General features: G+C 32.5%; 3 protein-coding genes across 3 annotated transcripts; 1 reads left to right on the top strand and 2 right to left on the bottom strand.

Annotated features, from left to right (window-relative positions):
• The first annotated feature begins 1,620 nt into the window (after positions 1-1,620).
• On the top strand, positions 1,621-7,824 carry LOC144573953 (putative respiratory burst oxidase homolog protein H). Its single transcript, XM_078323740.1, has 15 exons — positions 1,621-2,100; positions 3,374-3,533; positions 3,657-3,705; positions 3,789-3,902; positions 3,995-4,414; positions 4,509-4,895; positions 5,414-5,509; positions 5,602-5,717; positions 5,801-5,903; positions 5,994-6,082; positions 6,158-6,308; positions 6,486-6,593; positions 6,686-6,814; positions 6,899-6,977; positions 7,456-7,824. Exons 1-15 carry the CDS (start codon positions 1,770-1,772, stop codon positions 7,563-7,565), a joined length of 2,442 nt encoding a protein of 813 aa, XP_078179866.1. The 5' UTR covers positions 1,621-1,769; the 3' UTR covers positions 7,566-7,824.
• A 195-nt stretch (positions 7,825-8,019) lies between these two features.
• LOC144573968 (uncharacterized) lies at positions 8,020-10,140 on the bottom strand. The gene is made up of 2 exons (XM_078323766.1): positions 9,902-10,140; positions 8,020-9,023 (listed from the first exon to the last, which is right to left on the bottom strand). The coding sequence occupies exon 2, from the start codon at positions 8,993-8,995 to the stop codon at positions 8,222-8,224; it is 774 nt and encodes a 257-aa protein (XP_078179892.1). The 5' UTR covers positions 8,996-9,023; positions 9,902-10,140; the 3' UTR covers positions 8,020-8,221.
• A 14,227-nt stretch (positions 10,141-24,367) lies between these two features.
• On the bottom strand, positions 24,368-25,509 carry LOC144549727 (uncharacterized). Its single transcript, XM_078298467.1, has 3 exons — positions 25,164-25,509; positions 24,926-25,084; positions 24,368-24,824 (listed from the first exon to the last, which is right to left on the bottom strand). The coding sequence occupies exons 1-3, from the start codon at positions 25,455-25,457 to the stop codon at positions 24,543-24,545; spliced, it is 735 nt and encodes a 244-aa protein (XP_078154593.1). The 5' UTR covers positions 25,458-25,509; the 3' UTR covers positions 24,368-24,542.

The following is a 25,509-nucleotide window of genomic DNA, read 5'->3' as shown; positions in this document are numbered from 1 at the left end:
TTAAATAAAATAAAATTACATCTATCGTTCACATCTACCAACATCAATCCTCAATACATCAATATCTAATAACCCATTATCTATCATTTCTAATCTCCACTGCCACTGGCTACATCTCTTTTTTCTTTCATTTTAAAAGTATGGTGGCGGGTGGGGGAGGCCGACACGCACTGCAGTGCAGTCTCCCCCAACCCTTTTAGAGTTTGAGTGTAACTGGATCTAGAATTTAGATGCAACAGATAGTAGGGATTGTTGCGCAACAGATTTGATCACTTTCTCTCTCCCTAAAAGTCGGAGCCTCGATCACCAAATCGTACAGAGATACCAGAGAGAAGAGAAGGAGACGATCTGAACATCCGAATTAATCTCAACTTTTCGATTCAATGCGTGCTCTGTTGGATTGATATCGCGAGAAGAGAAATTGGAGTATTTAATATCGCGAGAAGAGAAAAAAAGGCGACATGATTGGTGAATGGGGGAGTGGGGACACCAGCTGTTAATTCCACCAAAATCATTACAAAAATAATAATAAATTTATTCTGTTTCGTTTCGCAGATGATCAAATTAAAAAATTTTAAGCCTAAACTTTGCATGCTCCGAATCCGCCGTTAATACTTAATATACAACCACTTTTTTTGTGTGTCGGTGGATGAAGTTCCTTTGAAGTCCAACAATTACATCGAAACAGTAAATAGTTCAAACTATTAATTAAATAGTAAGAAAATGTATAAAATAAGGTGTTCTTCAGCTCACCAAGATATTAGTGAACTTAAATAAAAAAAATATTGAATTAGTTCAGACAATAAATTTGTAAAACTGATTTAATTATGAGTAAAAGTTTTACATATAAAATATTTTCGAATTAATTTAATACAAAATTAAGGAATAAAAATAACAGAAAATAAATTAATTCAAAATTTAATAAATTTGACATGTAAACACTACAGTCTCATAGATATATCAATTTTAATAATTTAAATCCGTCGTCTAAAATCAATTCGATAAATTTTCAAAATTAACTTCATCAATTACTTAAGCTTTAAAACACTATATTTATGCTCTAATTATGTGCTCCAGAAGATAATACATAAGAAGAGAGGTGATTAGATCAGAATACTAAATTTTAAAAGAAATATAAGAAAAAAAAACTGAACTCTGTATACAAATTATTTAAATAATATAACTCTCAATCTCAAATTAAAAATACTCTTTAGGCGGCTCCCCTCCCCTCCCCTCCTATCCCCTCCCTCCCTCTGGTCTAGTGTAAGAAAATATTTAACCTCCTTTGCTCTTTCAATCAGTGTTGTAAAAAATGTTTGTTTAGATTGATTAATTAGCTGATTATTCGTTAGCGGTGATCAAACTGTTACATATTTTTCTGATTAATTGATTAATTATTTTCAATTATAACTGATTATTTTTAATTAATTACTTAGCGTTACCACGTACGTCCAAAAAACACATAACATTATTTACAACACTACCTTTCAACAGGGTTGGCCTCCACACCACATGAGAAAATCTAAGAGCAACCGAACCATACAGAGAGAGAGAGACCATTTCTACTTTTTCCATGTCCCACATAACAGCGCGTCTTCAAATAGAGAAACGGCTATTTAATCCACTTATTCTCTCTCTCTCAAGTCTCGCCTCCCTCCTTTCTCTCCGCAAAGAACTAAATCAAATAATTCAGCTCAACAAACCATCAAATCACCCCTCCGCAAAAATTCAATCCAAGTACATTGCCCCAACTCAACCGCGGATCTCCTATGGCGAGCCACTCGCATGACTACGGCATCCCGATCCATGAGGTCCCACTGACAGGCACAGATAGCGGTCGACCACCGAGGCCGGCGGGCCCAAGGCATTTCATGAAGTCGGTGTCGCGAATGTCATTCAAGGAAGGGGTGAAGACAGCAGCGACTACGGTGGCGAAGAAGATGACGAGGATGCAATCGAGCGCGCAACCGGGGCTCAAGGGGTTGCGATTTCTTGACAAGACAACTAACAGCAAGGACGGGTGGAAGGCGGTGGAGAAACGCTTCGACGACATGGCCGTGCACGGACGGTTGGCCAAGGAGAGCTTCGGCAAGTGCATTGGTGAGCTTGCTTTCTCATAAGCGAACTCTTGTTCTTTCTTTGTTTTTGTTTTTTTTGTTGTCTATTTGTAAACTGTGATCTGATTCCTCTTTTAGGTGTTCCTTCATTTGAAAACCGTTTGGTACTATATTTGCAGATTTAGTTGATTTCGGTTCCTGGTAGGATTTTTTAACAGAGTAGTTATGGCTGCATGCAGCGCATGAACCATATGCAGTGCTGTTTTGATTCTACAGTCTCTGCGTTGCATGAAGTCAAAGCTGCTATGTTAAATTCTTTACCCATTTTTCTCCCTCTTTTGGTCTGGCTCTGGGTTCAAGTATATTTTTTTTTTTCTGTACAAGTCGGGCAACTACTTCTTTTGTTCGTTTATGCAGGATATTAGTGCATCTCATGTTAAAAGAAACGAACAGTGCAAACAAAATTCTTTTTGTTATTTTTATGTTCACCGTTGGTCCCCAAAAATATACACATCTCTAGAAATTTTTGCACAATTTTGGTGTATTTCATGGCTGTTTAACTGCCAGCTTTCTCTCAAAGGGAAAAAAGTCAACCTCCTTTTAATGTGAAAAAAAAAGTTCCCAAATGATGTATATCTTGAAGACTTGAACTGATTACTTTGTCAAATAAATAGATCCAACATTACCAAAAAAGAAAAAAGAAAAAAAAAAGTAGACCCGCCAAAGTCGCACAAATAATTCTGTATTAATGTGAATTGTAGAAATGACCCCAAGAGGCAAGTTAGTTAATTTTATATGGCTATCTCTTGTTAAATAACATAGGTGAAATATGTCCCTCTTTTGGAGTAGTTTTGTTCACAAGCAAATGAGACCTGATGGAAAAGTTAACAAATTTACTGTCGCACAAATCATTTTTTCTTTTTCATTTTTAATTACTGTTGCTTGGCAAAATTTGATTCTCTTATTGCATCTTGCATACTAATTTTTATGCTTATCATGCCCGTGTTAAATTTAAAATATGCAATTTTTCAGAGGACCTCTTAGAAAAAATCTCCCACTTTCTTTTATTTTACCAATCTTAAATTTAAAACTGATTTTGTCCAGTTCTTTATGACACAGATTTCTTTTGACTTTATTGCCAGAAACATGGAGCTGTCACTACATGGAAGTTTATAATATATTGCCTTAGAATTTTTCATTTTCCCTGATAAATAAAAGTTTACTTTTTACTATAACACAATTATATATCACAAACTGTTAATTAGTTCACTTCTAATAGTAAAGTTTCAATTGCTTAATGTGCACTTGGCTTTTAGGTATGGCTGAGAAGGAGTTTGCTGGAGAATTATTTGTTGCCTTGGCAAGGCGCCGCAATCTAGATCCGGAAAATGGAATCACAAAAGAAGAATTGAAAGAGTTTTGGGAGGAGATGACCGATCAAAATTTTGACTCACGCCTAAGGATCTTCTTTGACATGTAGATTAATATAACTTTTTTTTTTTTGAGAGAGAACAGTTATTACAATTATCTTTCAAGAAAAATCAAAAGAATGATTTTAAAAATTGTACATTTACATGGCTTCTCTCTTCTTTTTTGTAGGTGTGATAAGAATGGAGATGGAAAGCTCACTGAAGATGAGGTGAAAGAGGTATATACTTCTCATAAAGCAAACATATTTTCCTATTTATCATTTTAGGTATAAATGCATACCTTTATTGGATTTTCTTGCAGGTTATCATATTGAGTGCTTCGGCAAATAAGCTAGTCAGGTTGAAGACTCATGCAGCAACCTATGCGTCATTGATTATGGAGGAACTTGACCCAGATGATCTTGGCTATATCGAGGTACCGAAATAATTTATTTTCAATGAAGTAATTATTATTTAATTTCCTGTTTTTCAACATCTGTAAGAGTTATGTTTTTCTAATGAATGAAGATTTGGCAACTGGAGACGCTACTTCGAGGCATGGTAACAGCACAGGGACCTGAAAAGGCTATGAAAAGAACAAACAGCTTGGCACGTACCATGATCCCAAAAAAGTACCGACACCCAATAAACCGGTCCATAACCAAGGCGATTGATTTCATACATGAGCATTGGAAGCGCATCTGGCTCATTTCCCTATGGATTACAGTCAATTTATCGTTATTTGCATGGAAATTCAAGCAGTACAAAAGAAAAGCTGCGTTTGAGGTGATGGGTTATTGTGTATGTGTGGCAAAAGGTGCAGCAGAGACGTTAAAACTGAACATGGCACTCATTCTGGTACCTGTTTGTAGAAACACACTGACGACCCTAAGGTCAACTGTTCTTAGCCGGGTCATACCTTTTGATGATAATATAAATTTTCACAAGGTATGCATGAGATGTTGTTGAATTATATAGAAAAAGAATAAACACTGAGAAAAAGAGTAAACTTACATCAACTCTATAACTTATGGCGCTGCAGGTCATTGCTGTTACAATTGCAATAGGAACTGCCCTCCATACATTAGCCCATGTGACATGCGACTTCCCCCGACTCATCAAATGCCCACACGATAAATTTCAATTCTATCTTGGCTCAGACTTCCACTATAAGCAACCGACCTATTTGTCTCTTTTGGAGAGTGTGCCAGGTGTCACCGGCATCCTAATGATTATCATTATGACATTTTCTTTCACACTAGCGACTACTTCTTTTAGGAGGAGTGTGGTCAAGTTGCCTTCACCATTGCACCATTTAGCCGGGTTCAATGCATTTTGGTACGCGCACCACTTGCTCGTGCTTGTGTACATTCTGCTCGTAGTTCATTCATACTTCATCTTCCTCACGAAAAAGTGGTACAAGAAAACGGTATGTCTAAGTGTTTTAAATACAAAGGTTTCTCTTTTTAGAATGCACCTAATTTTGATCACATTTGCAATTAACACAGCACATCTATCAAAATTTGTAAACCAATTTGTAAATAGATCCCACGAGATGAATGTGATTTTAATTAAAAGAGTGACAGTATATGTTTTCCATATTTTTTTCAAAGGTTAGCTGGTGATATGCCAACCAACACTTTCATTAAAACAAAGGAAAATACAATGTTGCCCATTCTTTTTTTTTTTAATTGATCTCAAAGGCGTCATAATCAATTCACGGAACTTATCAACTCGAGTCTTCTGTATTGATTTTATTTGTAGTTACAAAATACAAGTGTCAGGGTACATCTGAAAACACCTATGATGTTGGGCTGAGTTTGGAAAAAAGCTAAAAAGGAAAAATATATAAATAAAAACAAACGACTAAAAATAACTACTGATTTACATTTACAAATTTTTAGTAAGAAATGAGAATAATTGTCTTCTTGTTCCCAATTTGGTTAGACATGGATGTATCTCGCTATCCCGGTGCTATTCTATGCATGTGAGAGATTGATTAGGAAGTTCCGTGAGAACAACTATCGTGTGAGCATTGTTAAGGTAAGCATCCAAGTTGCTTTTTTACCAAGTTCACAACCTATTCATTAAAGAAAACAAAACTTTAATAACTGTAACAATTAAAAATTTTACAGGCAGCAATATATCCAGGAAATGTGCTATCAATTCACATGAAGAAACCAGCTAGTTTCAAGTACAAGAGTGGGATGTATATGTTTGTAAAATGCCCAGATGTCTCACCCTTTGAATGGTAATTGAAACATTCAATTTCCATCTCAGAATAACCTGTAAAGAGAGCCTGATTAAGCTCATAATTATACCTAATTTTTGTAGGCATCCGTTCTCCATTACATCAGCACCTGGAGATAATTACTTGAGTGTACATATACGCACCTTGGGTGACTGGACAACTGAACTCAGAAACCTCTTTGGAAAGGTTAGTTTGAGACTTTTATTAAAAAAAAAGTTGTCTGATTCATAATTTTTTTGTTAAATGTGATGATAAACTAACAATATATTGATACAGTCGTGTGAAGCTCAAGTTACTTCCAAGAAGGCCACACTGACTAGACTGGAAACAACAGTTGTGGCTGATGCGGAGATTGAAGATACTAGGTGATTGTAATAGTGAAATTATCAAATCTTTGCTTCCAAGATGAATTATTTTCTGATTCTTTTCCCTGGTTATAGGTTTCCCAAGCTGTTGATAGATGGACCATATGGTGCACCTGCGCAAAATTACAAGAAATACGATATCCTTTTGCTAATCGGACTTGGAATAGGTGCAACCCCTTTCATTAGCATATTGAAAGATCTTCTGCACAACAGTAAATCGAATGAGGTGAGCTAAACCACATATACTCCACAACTATAAATTAAACTACTTAAAACACTGGTGATTATTTATTGAAATACGAAAAATCATGTTCTGGTGATTATTGGATTAAAAATCATGTTCATGTCCAAGCCTTATTTTATCTAAAATTTCTCAAAATAATATGTCCTGATTTTGAAACAGGGGAGCAATGGCCCTGGAAGAGCATATTTTTATTGGGTAACAAGAGAGCAAGGCTCATTCGAGTGGTTCAAAAGTGTCATGAATGATGTGGCTGAAAGTGATCATGACGTATGTTTTTCAACACATCTTACTTATTTTTTGTTGTCGATAAGCCAAACTGATTTCAATGGAAAATTTGTTTGATTTTTTGTTTATTGCAGAATGTGATTGAAATGCACAACTACCTGACAAGTGTGTATGAAGAAGGCGATGCACGGTCTGCGCTGATCGCTATGGTGCAGCAACTTCAACATGCCAAGAATGGCGTTGATATAGTCTCTGGTAGCCGGGTAAGCTATTATTTTTATCGAATTAGTATATGTTTTTTTAAAGGTAAAAATACAGAATACTAATTATTTTTTGTTGCTTTTTAGATTCGGACACACTTTGCAAGGCCGAACTGGAGAAAGGTTTTCTCTGATATGGCTAATACCCATAAGAACTCCCGCATAGGTGAGCAAACTTCTTTTGAATTAATGAATGATATAGAGTGAGGCTATGGTGATATGCATATTATAGATCGGTTTATACTATGGATTCATTCTATCTTCATTTTTAAAATTCAAACAATTGGCCCGAACCACTTAACATGATCTTCATACTACAATATACTTGGACACAAAATTTTAAAAAAAAATACTATTTTTTTAGATAGATATAAAATCACTACTTGAGATAATTCAGAATCTCTAGATCAAGTAATTTTCTAACTACTAAAAAAATAGTAAAATAATTCTAAAAAATGTAAAATCAAAGTCTCCAAGTACATTTTCATAAGGAAGTCATATTGAGCAGTTCAGATCGACTGTTTGGATTTTGAAATGAAGATATGAATCCATAGCACGGCTACTATGTATAACACCATAGTCTCATTCGAATGATAAAAGTTCTGTAGAAAAATAAAATTGATGTCAATTAAATGAAAATGCAGGAGTGTTCTACTGTGGATCTCCAACTTTAACAAAGGTTTTGAGAGATTTGTCCAATGAGTTTACCCACACGACCACCACAAGATTCCAATTCCACAAGGAGAACTTCTAAACATAGTACAAATGAAGCATATATGAAAGGAAGCATACTGAGAAAGATGCAACAGTGTACATAGTTTTTGTGTTTATAATTAGCTTATCCTCACATATTTATAGAATTAAAAGTTGTATTTGTAGACATTAGATCGAATAGGTTGCAAAAACCCATACAATACATTTTGTAAGTGATATTTGTTTCCTGTAGAATAATTACATGACAATGGAGGTACTTCATGAAGTGCATTTCAGCAGAGTGAAATTTTTTCATGTAATAATTTGTTTTAGAGGGCTAATGAATGCAAAAGTTTTGTTCTTTTTTTTATTTTTACTTTGTTTTGTACATTTATGTATGCATAAAATCTACTGCAAGTTTCTTGCATTCTTATTATTCTACTGATACAAACGAACAGGATAGAAAATTTAATTTCAGGTAGATTATATTAAAACCTCTAGTATAGAGGAAACAGTTGGAATTAACACAATCATATTTCTATATAACAAGAGCAAATAATTAAAGTTACCAAAATCTAAAGAAAGATCAGCATTTGCATCCATCAAGAATGCATGCACAACTTAGCCACCAAAAATCATAACTGAACATTTTGAGATTAAATTAAAAGAAAAGAAAGAAAGAAGCCAAACATATAAAGTCACTAAAAGGAACTAGGTTTACTGAGACTGTTGTTCTTTCCTTTTCTGTCTCTCGGCATTTGCAGTTGTCATCACACCTCGTCTGTTGATTCCTCTATTTCTTCTAGAATGTTTCGTAACTGCCGGTGCTTCTTCTTTCACAATAGTAACAGCCAAATTATCTTCACTTCTCGCAGAACTAGTGCTCTTAGCATTACACTTAGGTTTTCTCCCTCTTTTATTACCAGTCACCAAGGGTTGTTCGGCATATTCAACCTTTACTGGTATCAATGCAAGTTCATTTATACCACTAACAATGTCAGTGTCACCACTGGTAGAGTTACCTTTTCTAGGCCTACCTCTCTTTTTTCCAGATCTAGAGATGGCTTTACCCCAGTAGCTATGCTGTAGAGCCAAGTCTTTCAGTGGAATGGAGATGTCCAGTGGGACTAGCACATCCTCCAGCTCATGCCAGTAGAGATCCTCACAATCACCGTCTTCATACTCAACCCTGTACCAGTTGACCTCTGCATTGTACTGAACCACCTTGCCAGAGTAATAAGCATCTCCAAATAATTTGCTAACTTTCCGCCCTTCAAGCCACTCTCCGAAACAAGGATCTAATTCGGGCTCAGATGCCGACTCTGATTCTGATTCCAGTTTGGGTTGTGGTTTAAGGGTCTTTTTGGATATTTGGTTCACATCATTGCCACTTTGAGACGACCTGGGGAGCCCTATAATTAGAACGGCAGGTTCTCCAGTGATTTTACTGACAACGGGCACCAGATGTTGTGTGCTGCTAGCTGGCTCCATAATATTTATGCGTAGTTTTTTATTCAGTCTAAATAAAAAGAGGGTAAATCAGTTTGCAGTAGAAAAAAGTATACAAAATTTAGTTATAATACATATTGTAAGAGATTGAGCTTGACCTAGCAATAATAAGTTTGGTGTGAGCCCATGTTAAATTAAAAGATTGTTTACAGATTCCTTTTATTTTGATAATATGAAAATGAAAAGCATATAATATATATGGAACCCAAAATTAAAAGATTTTAGATCACATATTTACAATCTCTTTTTTTTTCGCAAACAATGTCTGTGATACAAATTCAATACAGCAGTCTTCACAGATTGAAGACATTGTTTGCGAACCCAAAGAACAAAAGGACTGGAAGTGATCTTCCTAATTTACAAAATTTTGAATTGAACTGTTGATAATCTCTTTTAGCCCAGTGGGCAGTGGTTGCCATCTTCCTAATTTAGAAAGAAAAAAAATTGACTTCAAGTGTCTCCGCAATTCACCATTCCCATTACCATTTATAGAAAAGTGCAGATGATCTCTTCTACGACCTAGAATGCTGCCCAAAATCGTTTCTAACAGAATACAGCGCTAATCAAGGGTATCCTCTTTTTCCAAATATCAATTTAGACCTCCAAATTGTAAGTATATGGTTGCACAGAATTTCTAGAGATATACTTCAAAATAGAAAAAGAACAGAAAAATTCCATTAGGTTTATAAAAACTCACATGAATTAATTTTACTGAAATTAAGGGAAAAAAAATTAAGCTAGAATAGTTGAACATATATCCAAGTTTTTCCAGAATTTTATTGCTAGAAGTTCTTGATAAAAAGGGCAAACTAAGTCAAGTGATTCACTATAGAGCTGTTGTGCATAAATCAATGAATCTATTCGTAAAAAGGGGTAAAATATTTTTACCTGATATTGCCTCCTCATTTCTCAGCAATCAGAAAAAACGGAAGAAGGCGAGGAGCCGAGAAGATACAACTATGTTCTCGTTTTCTCCGATACTCAGGCGCCAATGGAGAGATGAAAACAATATTTACCGTCCGATCTAAATGACTAAATCTAACAGTAATTGAGGAAAAGCCCGTAGGCGAGTTGAGTTGTTCAAGCGAACGGCCGGGTGAGTCGGTGAGAACAGAGTGCGCTCTGTGCAGGAAGAGAAGATTAACTTACCATGAAGTCATCTATGGAAAGATTCATTTTCAGCCTTCAGGTCATCAGGTGAAGCGAAACGCCACACAAAAAGACATAAAAGATGGACACAGAAATTTTGAGTCCTCTCGGGGAAAGGCCGAGAATTCAGTAGTTGGATTTTGACAAACTTTATCTAAATCCGGAGATATACCGTCCAATATTCATTGAGATTCATGTCAAAGGATTTATAACTTAATAATTTAAACGGTTCCCTAATCTAGAACGTTCGTCAGAACTTTGATGCCGATCGGACGGTTGATAAACGGAGCTGGATAAGGCTCTGTCCAAATCCCTTTGGAGTTTGGACAACATGTCCACCAAGAATTGTGTAGGCCTTGAGTTCAATTGGGCCGAAAAACAATGGCCCAGTGTATATCATACTTCAGACCAAGCCCATTTAGTCTTGAGCTTTAAAAGGAATTAACTTGTTATTCTGCATTGATAATTTGACATCTTTTCTGATTCCATCACTAAACAAACAAATAATATTTTTTTTGTAGAATGCATTAGGGACAACTTGAGCACCTATTAAATTGTAATGAAGAAATGCTATGTTGTAACTTGTAAGAAAAGTGGCTTGGCTGCACATGGGCTCCAATTTAGCAAACATTTGATAATAATTTCCGGCTAATGGTAAATTCCTTTCGGTTGTTTATGTAAATGATGGAATGAATCATTCTATCACCAATTACTAATCTCTTGTACCACTTTTTGAGCCTTTTTTAGATTATAAAATTAGCTTTTTCGGGACTTGATTCCACCACTATATGCTTGGACCTTAGGCTCCATATTTTTATTTTTCCTTTTCTAATGGAATATGTATGTGGTTTTACTAACCCTATTTATATAATTTCCAAGATAATGTATGTCTAACCATTCTAGCTATACTTTAATTCCGGTCTTCCTTAGAAAAGCAAGATGCTCCATTTTTTTTTCAAAATATTTGCATCTAGCATTTTCTGTATGTTTAATCAATGTATACAGTATAATATCATTTACGAAGCATATATAAAAGAGTAAGGCTTGGGTGCTATGGATAGCATAGAGGGCTACGGTGCTATGGTTCTATATAAAACAATATGAGTGAGTCTATGGTAATATGCATATCACGATTTGGCATTGTGCTACGGCTTTATATTTGAGTTTTCAAATCCTAACGGTCGATCCGAACCGTTCATCTTGTTCTCCATATTAATATGTGTTTGGAAACCAAATTTTATATTTTTTGAAATTTTTTTACTATTTTTTTAGATTTATTGAAAATCACTGTTTTTGGATGGTCCAGAATTTTCAGATCAAGTGATTTTCTAAATATCTAAAAAAATAGTAAAAAAATTTCAAAAAATGTAAAATTTGATCTCCAAATACATATTAATATGGAGAACAAGATGAACGGTTCCGATCGACCGTTAGGATTTGAAAACTCAAATATAGAGCCGTAGCACGGTAACAACCCGTGATATGCATAGTACCATAGACTCACTCAAACAATATATAGTTGCATGTAAAAAAATATATGCTACATATGTTGGACAAAATAGAGGTAAGCAAATAAATGGACCACAAGAGAAACCAAGATAACAAGCAAGCAAGCAAGCACAAAAAATTTGAGATGATACAAGATTTTACGTGAAATTTTTTTCGGAAAAAAAATTATGGAAGCACATGGCACAAATCCACTAAATCAAAGAATATTGCAAATACATGAAATTATAATTCTCAATAGTACTCTCTCATACACTCTCTTATAAGTTTTAAAAAAAAGATAACAAAACCCTAAATGGCTTGACGAAAAGACAACAAGAGGCGAAGAACAGCTCAATTCGTCCGTTCTGACTCACGAACTTGCTCTAATTTGGAGAAGCTTCGGCTGGTCCTTCTAATACAAATAACCAAACACCATCGGTTATATATCCTTTGTACTGATAGTAATGAGTTTGGCTAGTATAACATCAGTGTCATTTCAACCTTTATAACACCAACTCTAAAACATATCAAATCGACTTCAAACGGTGAATCCAAACCGTTCAAACCCATCTACTTCATTAGTTGTGCGTTTAAATGCAAAATTTATAAATTTTTGAATTTATTTAGTATTAAGTCAAGCAGTCAAATGTGTGAGTTTTTAAGTTAATTTTAATACATTCATTTTTCAATATTTTTACCGCTTGATTTGATACTAAAATAACTCGAAAATATAAAAAAAAAATTGTATGTAAATGCATCACTCATAATGTAAATCGATTTGAACGGTTTATATTAGTTGTTTGAAGTCGATTTGATAGGTTTTAGAGTTTGTGTTATATAGGCTAAAATGACACTGATGTTAATGTTATATTAGCCAAACTCGATAGTAATTAACCAAATTACCATCGGATCAATTTGCTGCCGATAGCAAATGCACCAATCAAATACCAACGGCTTCATGCCTTTTGCCGATGGGAAAAACATCAAAGGCCAACGGATTGGCTCTTAGCCGATGGTAAAAGTCAAATAGACTTGGCTCATTAATTAATTTGTCTTCAAACTAACAACATTATTGTGCCTATAACATAGTTTACTTTTCATTTTTTGAAAGAATATTATCTTTCTTTTTTCTCAAGTTGTATTGTAAATAAGGCCATCATTACCAAGGTCGCATTTTTTCAAAAGGCAACTGCTACTAAATTATTATTTGCACGGCGATTATATTTATATTCAAGTTAAGAGTGAGTGCCTAATGTCGTTTGTTAATAGATAGTCAACATTAGCATCCAATTAGTAAATTTTTATTGCTCTGGCCGCTCATCTTTTTGTTTGTTTCTTTTACCAAATTCAAATATCACCAAGATAAAATAACTAAATGCCTCAGTTCTGATGGGACAGTTCGGATTTAAACTCAAACGGTGAGGTAATGCAGATACATTATATGTTAGGTTCCTCTGAAGAGTGGAAGAAACGTGTTGTGCCATGACTAATATGCTGTGACTTTGGTCTCGTGCTATGATCAAGTTAATTTTTCACGTGCTATGCATGTTATGTCGTGACTAAAATATATGTCAAGGAGTGGTCACGGCACGCGAATGGTCACGCCACGTGAGTCACGCTGTGCCCAAACGTGTCTTGCGTGACACACGTGACCATTTGATCATAATTTAAGTTAGTTTATTCAAGATTTTATCTAATTATCCTAATTACATGTAACTCGCATGACCACGTGTCGTGTTGTGCCAAAATTTCAAAAAATAATCACGGAACGGGACACGCAAGCCACAGCACATAACTGACATGACGGAGCCAGCTCCAGCACTCCGCCATGCCATTTTTCCCACTCTACTCCTCTCCAGCTATTAAGGAACTGATTTTAATAATTCAGATATATTTGAATAGTTCATTTCGAGTTTTAACTATCTAAATCAGATGTGGTCATGAAATTGTTGTTCTTATTACTACTTTACTATATATAGTTTGCTTGATTCTAATAATTACTAGGAATTCATTGACAATCCTAACAACTATTTGCAAATCAAGCCAACAAAAAGTTTTTACAAAGTTTTTTTTTTGTAGGCACATCATTCTCCTTAAAATTTGGAGTACGATATGATAAAAACAGTGACAAAAATCATCCGATGAAATTAAATAAAGAGAGAAACTGAATCGAACTGATAAAAAAATAAATAATGTGACCCAACTAAAATAGTTGGATGCTTAATATCTTTTATGAAGTATATATATTAATACAAATCAAATTTGATATGTCCAGAATCATATATGACTTCCACATAAAATGGAGAGAATCGGAATCTGTATTTTAATTAGAAGGGAAGAGTAAATGCAACAGCTCACATGATTCTTCCTTCCACTTAGACACCTCATCACTAGTGTATTGTCCATATTAAGAAAAGTGGTGATTTTAATAAAATTCTCATGATTATGTAGCTAGTTCCCCTAGGCAACCCTGCTACACTACAAGTACGTAGTATATATGAAAATATGAAATTGGCCACAAGGAATAACTCAACAAGTTGTCAATTATTTCCTTTCTTTTCTCTCTTTTTTCATGACTTGAGCCTAGATGAAGTTTCATTGGCTACATGTCGGCGGCCACTTCCAGAGTATAAAGTAAAATTTGACCGTTTAATCTATAACTAGTATCGTACCCGTGCATTGCAACGGAAAACATATTATAAAAAACAAATATATCAATGAAAATAATAATTATCTAAAAATTAAAACACATGTTAATAGAAAATTTATATGATTTTGTATTTTTAATTAACTTTAATCGTGATCTCTGATAACAATTTGATGATGTGATGATTTTTTATTTTTAAGTACCAATGATATTAAAAAACATAAATAAAAAGTGTTATCGTGTGTATGTATATGATATATACACACACACATATTATAAGAAAAATATATATTCATACACACGTTCCAATTTATATTCTTCTTTGTTTCCAATTTAGAACACACACACATTGATATATTCTATATCGGAAATATATTCTAAATTGTCCACACCAATATGTATAGAAACAAAGAAAGAGAAATAAGGAAATAAAAAAAAATGATTTTCATTGTGATCCGTATAGAAACGAAGAAGTAAGGAAACAATAAATAAGAAAATGGAAGGTTGAGTCTTCTCAATTGAAGAGGAGAAATATGGAAACAAAAAAAAAATAAGGAAACGGATAAATATATCACTAAATTTCAGAATTTATTCAATTTTAATTGTAACGTATCGTGTGGCAACATATGTGGTGGGTATGTTTTTAACTAAATTTAGACTTATATACATAAAACAGATGTATTTAATCAACAGAAGACAAAATATGTAATTGGAGAGCTGAGATCAAATCTGAAGTTTCATCTCTCAATCGTAGCCGTTGGCGGATCGGACACCCAACGTGCTTAATAATAGAATAGAGATATGATATCAAAAAACATAAATAAAAAGTGTTATCGTGTGTATGTATAGGATACACACACGCACACACATATTATAAGAAAAATATATATTTACACACACGTTCCAATTTATATTCTTCTTTGTTTCCAATTTAGAACATACACACACACACATTGATATATTCTATATCAGAAATATATTCTAAATTGCCCACACCAATATGTATAGAAACAAAGAAAGAGAAATAAGGAAATAAAAAAAAATGATTTTCATTGTGATGTATAGAAACGAAGAAGTAAGGAAACAATAAATAAGAAAATTGAAGGTGGAGTCTTCTTAATTGAAGAGGAGAAATATGGAAACAAACAAAATAAGGAAACGGATAAATATATGCTAAGTTTCAGAATTTATTCAATTTTAATTGTAACATATCGTGTGGCAGCATATGTGGTGGGTATGTTTTTAACTAAATTTAGACTTCTATACATAAAACAAATGCATTTAATCAAAAGAAGACAAAATATGTAATTGGAGAGCTGAGATCAAATCCGAAGTTTCATCTCTCAATCGTAGCCGTTGGCGGATCGGACACCCAACGTGCTTAATAATAGAATAGAGATTATGGAGAGTGGAGGGGGATTGATGAGCGTCTGATCAAATTCGAATTGATAATTTATTCGGAACCGTTTAATTAAATATCAATTTTCGTGCAATTGATATACTGGGACAGAGTCAGACTTTTAGACTATGGTGGTAAGACGAGAATGGGGATCAAATATATAAAAAAATTCTGCTGCAAATGTGGGTCAAATGTACACTGTTCATAGTATTTTTCTTTTAACTATATAGAAAATATGGTATAAATACAAAAAAAATTTGACAATAAATGGGAGTCAATTGACCCCATTGCTTGAGGGTGGCTCCACCACTGTTGATATGTACGAATTTTGATATTATTTGTGTGTTCTTGATATTGATTGGAAGGTTTTGATCAGATATCAAACCAAATTTGATGTGATACTTGTTTGGAGTTGTTCAATCAGCATCATACATTATGGATCTGTACGAATTTTGATGTTGTCTGTATGAATTTTTATATTGATCGGACGATTTAAATCAAGTATCAGACTAAATTTGATGTGATGCTTGTTTAAATTAAGTTGTTCAATTATTATCATAATTTTGTAGTAATTAATTAATTATGCAAGTAGTTTTGCAAGAAGCATTGCACTTGGAAACTATATTTCATTTGTGAGAATATATATCAGTTTTAAAATAAAAATGAAAATAAAAGAAATTGTCAAGCTGCATTGCAATGAGCAACTGAGACCCCCTCTTCAAGTTTCCACTAGGACTGAACCATGAATTATTTATTGCAACTAATTATCAAAATTCTCAAGAAACATGTACTGTAAATTAAGACGAGCTTTTACAGGAAAAAAAAAAGGAAGCTGATATGAGTACCCGCGCTACAGTACTCGCACCTAAACTGCTATATATAACTGTTTGTGGGGACCAAACTGTCATAACTGCATTTCATATATGTAACTTTTTTTTTAATATTAATAGTCAAATCTTGAAGTATGTAGTCCAAAGAACACAAGTATTTATATCTATATAGTAAACAATGTTGTAATTTTTACATAACTGCTTGTGGGGACCTAAACTGCCATAATCTTGTAATTGGATCCCTCCTCTTTTTACATATGACACTGAAAGTATCAATATCTAAGCATTGAAAGTATTTATATCTATGCACTGAAGTATTTATTTTTATGAGGTCAACTATTTTTGTTAGAAAAATGTTGACGCGGAATTAGTGCCGAGGCTTTGAAAGGGTGCTGCTAGAATTTTAGAATAATAATTAGTTGAGACTATATAATATCTTTTTAGAATAATAATTAGTGAACACAATATAATTAGTGGAGACCATAATACATTATTCCTCTAAATGCAATTACTGTAGCACGGGTACTGTGCGGTACTGTAGCAAATACTGTAGTGCATGTACTGTGTGGGTACTGTAGCGCTGGTACTGTGTGGGTACTGTAGCGCATGTACAGAAATTAATGCTTATTCAAAAAAAATGGAGGTTATAGGAAAAGTCCATATTGCCTTTCTTTTTCTTTTTTGTTCAAAAACGGTATGAAGTGGGATGGTCCGATTGAGAGAACAAATTCAATCCGATATCTGATCAGTATTAGAATTGTCGACGTGAATCTTAATACGAATTAGATAATTCTAACTTAACATCGAACCAATTGATCTGATACCCATCGGAACCGTCCGATTCCAAACGGTATATTATGACGTTTACCACATTACATTTGGAGGCTTTAAAAAATACGAAATACAATATATATTAAAGAAAAATTATCAAATATTTACTCTCTATATATCAAAACATACAAGCCTGACTTTACACAATGAAACCGACATCAACTATTAAGTACAAGCAACGCATTACAATTAATCAGGGTTCTAAATAGCTAATTATAGTTATGCAATAGTTGCGTTATAGCTTTTCAGATCTCAAAAGCTATAATGTAATTGACCGTTTTTCTTTTATAATAATTCTAAATAAATAATTATAGTTGCACTATAACTACGCTATAAGTTTTTTGGACCTTAAAAACTATAGCGTTATAATCGCTATTTAGAACCTTACAATTTACTCATAATTCCTAGCCAAACAAAATAAAAAGAAAAACCATACCATCCAAACGAGTGTAACATGTTACATACTTAAATATAATAACTAGGATTTATAATAAAATATATGTTTGTTGCCAAATTTTATAAAGATTTTGTATAATTAGGGAACCGACTACAAAAGCAAAAAAATGTCCGTGGCATTAATTTTAGGTACACTAGGGGTAAAGTGGTAAAATTATAGCAATTTTAAATTCCTAAATTCTAATGCTATATTGGAAATCTCCATTCTATTATTAAGCACATTGGGTGTCCGATCCGCCAACAGCTACGATTGAAAGATGAAACTTCGAATTTGATCTCAGCCCTTCAATTACATGATTTGTCTTCTTTTGATTAAATGCATCTGTTTTATATATAGAAGTCTAAATTTAGTTAAAAACATACTCACTACATGTGCTGCCACACGATACGTTACAATTAAAATTGAACAAATTCTAAAATTTAGCGAGATATTTATCTGTTTCCTTATTTTTTTTGTTTTCATATTTCTCATCTTCAATTGAGAAGACTTCACCTTCCATTTTCTTATTTCTTTGTTTTCTTGCTTCTTCTTCGTTTCTATATAGATCACAGTGGAAAATCATTTTTTTTTTATTTTTTTATTTCTCTTTTTTTTTTTGTTTCTATACATATTGGTGTGGGCAATATAGAATATATTTTCAATATAGAATATATCAATGCGCGCGTGTGTGTATATGTATTCTAAATTGGAAACAAAGAATATATAAATTGAAACATGTGTGTGAATATATATTTCTCTTATAATATGTGTGTGTGTATATATATCCTATACATATACACGATAATACTTTTTATTTATGTTTTTTGATATCATATTATATGTTGATATTGAATCGTTGTATGATATTTGATATTAAATTCGAATCGAGCTATTATTTGATATCATTGATACTTAAAAATAAAAAATCATCACATCATCAAATTGTTATCAGAGATCACGATTAAGTTAATTAAAAATACGGAATCATATAAATTTTTTATTAACATGTGTTTTAATTTTTAAATAATTATTATTTTCATTGATATATTTGTTTCTTATAATATGTCCCGTTGCAACGCACGGGTATGATACTAGAATATTATAAGATTCTAGTATAGTGCTCGTGCGTTGCAACGGAGACATATTATAAGATTTAATAGAATATGAAGAGACTTTTTATTTGACATGCATTTACACAAAATAAAAAAAAACTAAATGAAAATAAAAGACAAATTGAAAAAAACGGAAATCCAAATAATAAATAACAATAAAATAAACAACAACAAATGAAAAAAAAGATCAAATATAACATGATTTTTTTTTAAATATCATTTTCATTCTATTATTAAGCACGTTGGGTGTTTGATCCGCCAACGGCTACGATTGAAAAATGAAACTTCGGATTTGATCTCAGCCCTCCAATTACATAATTTGTCTTCTTTTGATTAAATGCATCTGTTTTATGTGTAGAAATCTAAATTTAGTTAAAAACATACTCACTACATGTGCTGCCACACGATACGTTACAATTAAAATTGAACAAATTATGAAATTTAGCGATATATTTATCCGTTTCCTTATTTCTTTGTTTTCATATATCTCTTCTTCAATTGAGAAGACTCCACCTTCTATTTTCTTATTTCTTTGTTTTCTTACTTATTCGTTTCTGTATGGATCACAATGAAAATCATTTTTTTTTTATCTACGTATTTCTCTTTCTTTGTTTCTATACATATTGGTGTGAAGAATTTAGAATATATTTTCAATATATAATATATCAATGTGTGTGTGTATATATTCTAAATTGGAAACAAAGAAGAAGAATAATATAAATTGGAAACAAAGAAGAATATAAATTGGAACGTGTGTGTGAATATATATTTCTCTTATAATATGTGTGTGTATATATATATATCATATACATACACACGATAACACTTTTTTATTTATGTTTTTTGATATCATATTATATGTTGATATTGAATTGTTTGTATGATATTTCATATTAGATTTGAATCGAGCTATTATTTGATATCATTGGTACTTAAAAATAAAGAATCATCAAATTATTATCATATATCACGATTAAAGTTAATTAAAAATACAAAATCATAGAAATTTTTTATTAACATGTATCTTGATTTTTAGTAATTATTATTTTTTATTGATATATTTGTTTCTTATAATATGTTCTCCATTGCAACGCACGGGTATGATACTAGTATTGTGCCTGTGCGTTGCCACGGAGACATATTATAAGATTGAATAGAATATGAAGAGATTTTTTTTTGTTTGACATTCATGCAAAACAAAACAAAAATATATATAAAGAAAATAAAAGACAAATGAAAAAAAAACATAAATTCAAATAATAAATGACAATAAAAGAAACAACAACAAATGAATAAAAAGGGATCAAGTATAACATGAAAATTTTTCTTGAAGTATCATTGTGATTTATTATCTAATTCTTTCCACAAGCAAGACAGCTCATTAAACGATTTAGAGAAGAAATAATATGTAAAGAAACAAAATTAGAAAAATATATGATTAAATGATTCAAATAAGATTTTTCTCTACATATATATATTCTTGATGAAAATTTTTCTACATGAGTTCTAAGTATTCTTCATTATATTTCCAAATCAGAAAAATATGATTGTTTCTAGGTCTGAAGCTCTTCAGAGCATCGCTGTCCAAGGAGATTACTGAACCGTCCAATTTAACTTTGTTTTAATTAACAAAGACGATGCTTGGACTTTTGTTTTAATTAAAATGAAAATATTCGGATCATATTTATTAGTTAAATTTAATAACAAAAACCGGAACCTTCCAGTTCCTTCCACTGTTCATTAAGTAATTTATAATAGTAATTTATGATCATAAAAGTTTATAGAACAATTCCAAAGCATACTTTTTAATCTCCTTTTCATCCGAATTTGTTAAGTTTCTTTTGGATGACAAATTAAGACTCCTTTGGTGCTTTTTTTTTTATATTTCTAACTTATAATGATATGTTTCATTTAGATTTAAGTAAAGAGTCATATATATACGGAAGTGTTTATAGAATTTTAACAATAAATAATTTAATGAACTTAGTTTGTCAATTAGTATTCATCGGCATTTGCTACGATTTAAAGTTTAAACTAATAGAAGAGGTATTGGAGATCTCCATTTATAAAGTTATTGGAGATTTGAAAAGAATATTGTTAGTTAGATTTGTAATAGCAGAAATTAAGGCCTCAATTTGCCCTTAGTTACAGGCCGACAAAGAATCACGGTACCTACTCGAGTGCACCCTTTTGGGTAGAATCGGCAAAAAAAAAAAAAAAAAAATTGCAACTCGTGGATCGTTCTTGATTCGTCTCTGACTCAATCACTAACAGTTTGCTCGATAGTGGATTGAACTAGGGCCTAGCTCGGACCGAATCAGCTCGATTTATTAACGAGCTAGTATGTAATTAAGCCATTGAAGTAACATACATACATACATAACAAATAACACACATACACTCACACACTGTGAGAAGTTATTGTATTGGGAGATGCAAGATTCAAGAACTATATATCTATTTGAAGAAAGTGATATTTTATCATGTACTTTCTAGAGAGTAAACGATACAGCTAATGTGACAAGGTATAAGAGCTTGTTATATACACTTGTATTCGTACCCCAGCTGTTCATTTATATTAAAAAGAAAAGAAATCGAAAATGACTTCTTGAAGGTTATTATGGTTTGCTGGATATATTCTTCTTTTGGTTTTGAGTTTACTAGATTTGGAAAACAAATCAGCATGGTATTTTCTCCCTCTCCTCTTCTCATGATTGAGGTTCGAATTAATTGTATATTATATATAATTATTCTTATTCTACTTTGACTGGGATTCAGAGCTGGTGACTTTTGTAAATTCGTATCCTCTGCATTAACTCAAAAGTAATTTTTGAATTAATGTATATGGACCATCAGATTAGCTTTACGATTCGTGCTAATTTAAATTCACACGAATATTAAAGACCCCTACATCATAGGAGAAGGTCAGATGGACTCCGTTTACAATCAGACGGTCGAGATATATTAACTTAAAAGATGCTCTTTTGAGTTAATGCAGGCGATGCGGACTACTTTTGTAGGCTCATCAACACGTGTAAGAATCTAGATGGACCCTCTGGTTATGTGTACGGCTGGGATCAGCACTGTGTTTACTTTTGTGTACCAACTACTTCGTTTAATCATGACAAGAGAATTGTTAAGCGTCTCCAGTACATTTCCTCAATTAATATTTCAATAAACTTAGAGTGAGTCTAAGGTACTCTGCATATCACGAGTTGGTCCGTAATACGAATCAATACTTCTATTTTTTTAATTTTAACAGTCTATCCGAACCATTCAACATGATCCCCATATGAATATTTACTTGCATACTGAAATTTATATTTTTTAGAATTCTTTTATTATTTTTTAAGATAGGTAGAAAATCACTTGATCTGAAAATTCTGGACCATTCAAAAATAGTGATTTTCTACCTATAAAATTTGATCTGCAAGTACATATTTATACAAAAAACATTTTAAACGGTTTAAATCGACCGTTAGAATTTTGAAAACAAAAATATTGATCTGTATTACAGACTAAATCGTGATATGCACAGTAACATAACTCACTCATAAACTTATATTAAATCCTATAAACTTGACAAAGTTTTCAAACACAACCTATACGCAAGAAATTCAAAATACGACATTCGAATTTAGAATCCCATGTTTCCCTCAAATTTGTGCTATATTTTTTTTTTTAAATCTAAATTTGTGTTATATTCATTCCTTTTCTTAGGTTGTGCTCCATAACCACCGTCCGTAGAAGAAGGAGAAGGAACGGAGAGGAAGGGAAACAAGGGCTTTCTCCTCTAAACAGTAAATCTTACACTCCGATTCGAAGGTGACATATTTCATCAAAAATACACACTTCTCTTCTCCGAATAGTAACTCCTTTCCTTCGCTCTCTCTCCGTTTCCCCACTAATGAATCAAGTAAACGACGTGAACAGTTCGTCATTTTCGAGCTTTCTCCTTTCTTCCCTTTAATGAAGATCTTCTACCTCTTTCTGGAGCACATCCTTAATATACCCAAAAAAATATTTAATATGAAAAGATGCGTCAATATTTATCAGCACATCAATAGATAAGTAACAACAGAAAGGGAGATAAAGAGTTATTTGCAAAAATATAATTCACATTCTATGCATTGAAGTATGCCAAAAGTACTTTATAAGTCTCGTTTAAATAAAAAACCGATTTGAATTGACATATACAAACGACTTTACAAATAAAAAATACTCTATGCAAAGAAATTGCAATACTTTTCGCTAATCAATTTATCGTTCTCTTGTTACTGCTGAATTCAGAAACTAATCTTTATAATGATCTTGATATATATACAAACTCTCTTAGTGGAGAGACACACAAATCACTAAGGATTATTGATACTATAAAAACTATTTTACCCAAGGGATATTTTAAAATTTGAATTGATATGTGAAAAATTCGGACCATTTAAAATACGAATGTCAAAGCAACTCATTTTTTATTAATATTGTTCCGTGCATCTAAAATATACGCCGTAGAAAAAAAAAAAAAAAAAACTTTGAAATTCGATCCATTTTGTCATAGTTCAGTCGTTAACATGTTGATTAACCGTATGATGAAACACGGAAAATCATAATTGTCTTTTTGAAAATATGTATGTACTATTACGGAATAATATAACTTATATGAGAAGTTGCTATTTCTAACTTGTTTTAGCATCAGTTTAATTTAAAAATCAAATGTTATTATGAACATGATAAGATATTAAAACTAATATGTTTTTCATAAAGGAAACAATTCTTTTAAGTTTTATTAATATTGAATTTGATAAGAAGAAACTAAGGCTGTAAGGCATGCATGTCCCTCTTGATCCACTCGACAACCAATTTAATTAAATCCATTGTGGATTTAATTAAATCCAATATCATTATTTATTTATTTATATATACAAAATATTTTGAATTTTTTATTTGGTTATCTCAGGTTTTTAAATGAATTACACCAATATCTTTATTTATTTATTTAAAAAAAAAACGTTCAACAATTATGATGAAAACACCTGTTGTAAGCCTAAAAAGTTTTTGTTTTTTAAAGTGTCCATCAAAATTGTTGAGCACATGCATTCAAAAACTTGCCAAAATTTTGAAATTTTCTGACACGGGAGGCTGCCCCCCCCCCCCCCCCCCCCCCCCCAAAACCAAAATAACACCTTTCTTAAAAAAATTGTGATTTTTTTACATCTCTATACCATTTAAAAAAATTATATATATTGATGCTATTAATGGTTCTAGAGACGGATAAGCATGAGCAAACAAAATATCTTTGCCGTGATTTACGTCTGTTTGTCATTTATTATTTATATATTTATTTAATCATGGGGGAGCCTACGTGTTTGCTTACGTGTGCATATCAACTACATTAATTAACTTCTAAGAAAAATTCTGCCACGTGTCCTACAAACTTTTAGACATGCAAGAGACAAAGAATAAAGAAGTTAATATATACATTATTACTTCCACAAAGATACAATTCCAAGTGCATGGCATAATTAACAACAGCTTTAATTTAACAAGCCTAAACAGAGAAAATCTCAGCACCTTCTTGAATGATCCTTCCACTAAATACTTGCTAGAAAACCCCAAATCAGACACTAATTAACAAATTTCTTATGATAAAATATTTGAAGAGAAAATATCAACCATGTTTGGCCAGAACACTTCTTCATAGCCAATCAGTTCCTCTTGCCAATCTCTTGTACCGTTACTGGTATAGGCATAATTGTGTGACTTGTTGTACACATTGTAGTTGTAATTGTTATAACCAAAGTTTTCATAACTGGTACCAGTAATCTCTGATTCCATCTCCATCTCTGTTTCTCCATCTCCATTTCTAGCAAACCTTCCTTTGACTCTTGGTCTACTATCAGCCAATGTCTTTCTACATGCATACTATACAAAAAAAAAAAAAAAAAAAAATTGTAATTTATAGACAGTGGGAAATGTTAATTGAGAGAAGAAATGACTTAGAATATGAAATCAAAAGCACATACAGTGATTTTCTTTTGAAAATTTCTCTGTTGACGCTTGGTTTTATATCGTTCAATCCTTTCCTTCCTCTCCTCTGCACTGTACCGGCCAACTTTACTTGTGACAGTACCAGTTTCGTTCGCTTGAGCTTCTTTTGATGAAGCCTGGAATCCATTCATCCCCTGTTCGTAAACACATCAAATTCAATTTGCATTGTACAGAAAACAATTCGGAATAAAAGGTAAAAAAAAAAAAAATTACCTGGAGATCTTCAGTGCTGAACACGCGTCTGATGGGGCTGGAATTGAAATCAAGATACTCGCCTGAGGAAGAAGACGAGGAGGAAGGGGTGGAAGAGGAATTAAAGCTTGGTGTATTATGCATTACAAATTGATTCGAGGGGAGAGAAGAAGAGTAAAGCTTAAAATCAAAGCAATCTTTCATGGTGTTATGATCAGGATTCGGATGGTAACCAAATGGGATTACATGTGGTGAGGTTGAGTAATAGGTTAATGGATCGACAAAGGAGAGAGAGGAAGAAGAGAGACGAGACATTTGCTTAATTGCGTTTTGCTTTCGTATTTTGATTTTTTTGGTTTCACGGGAA

The sequence above is a fragment of the Carex rostrata genome, chromosome 2, assembly GCF_964058835.1.
Source record: "Carex rostrata chromosome 2, lpCarRost1.2, whole genome shotgun sequence".
Lineage (NCBI taxonomy): Eukaryota > Viridiplantae > Streptophyta > Magnoliopsida > Poales > Cyperaceae > Carex > Carex rostrata.
This window is presented reverse-complemented; position numbering and strand designations above follow the sequence as displayed.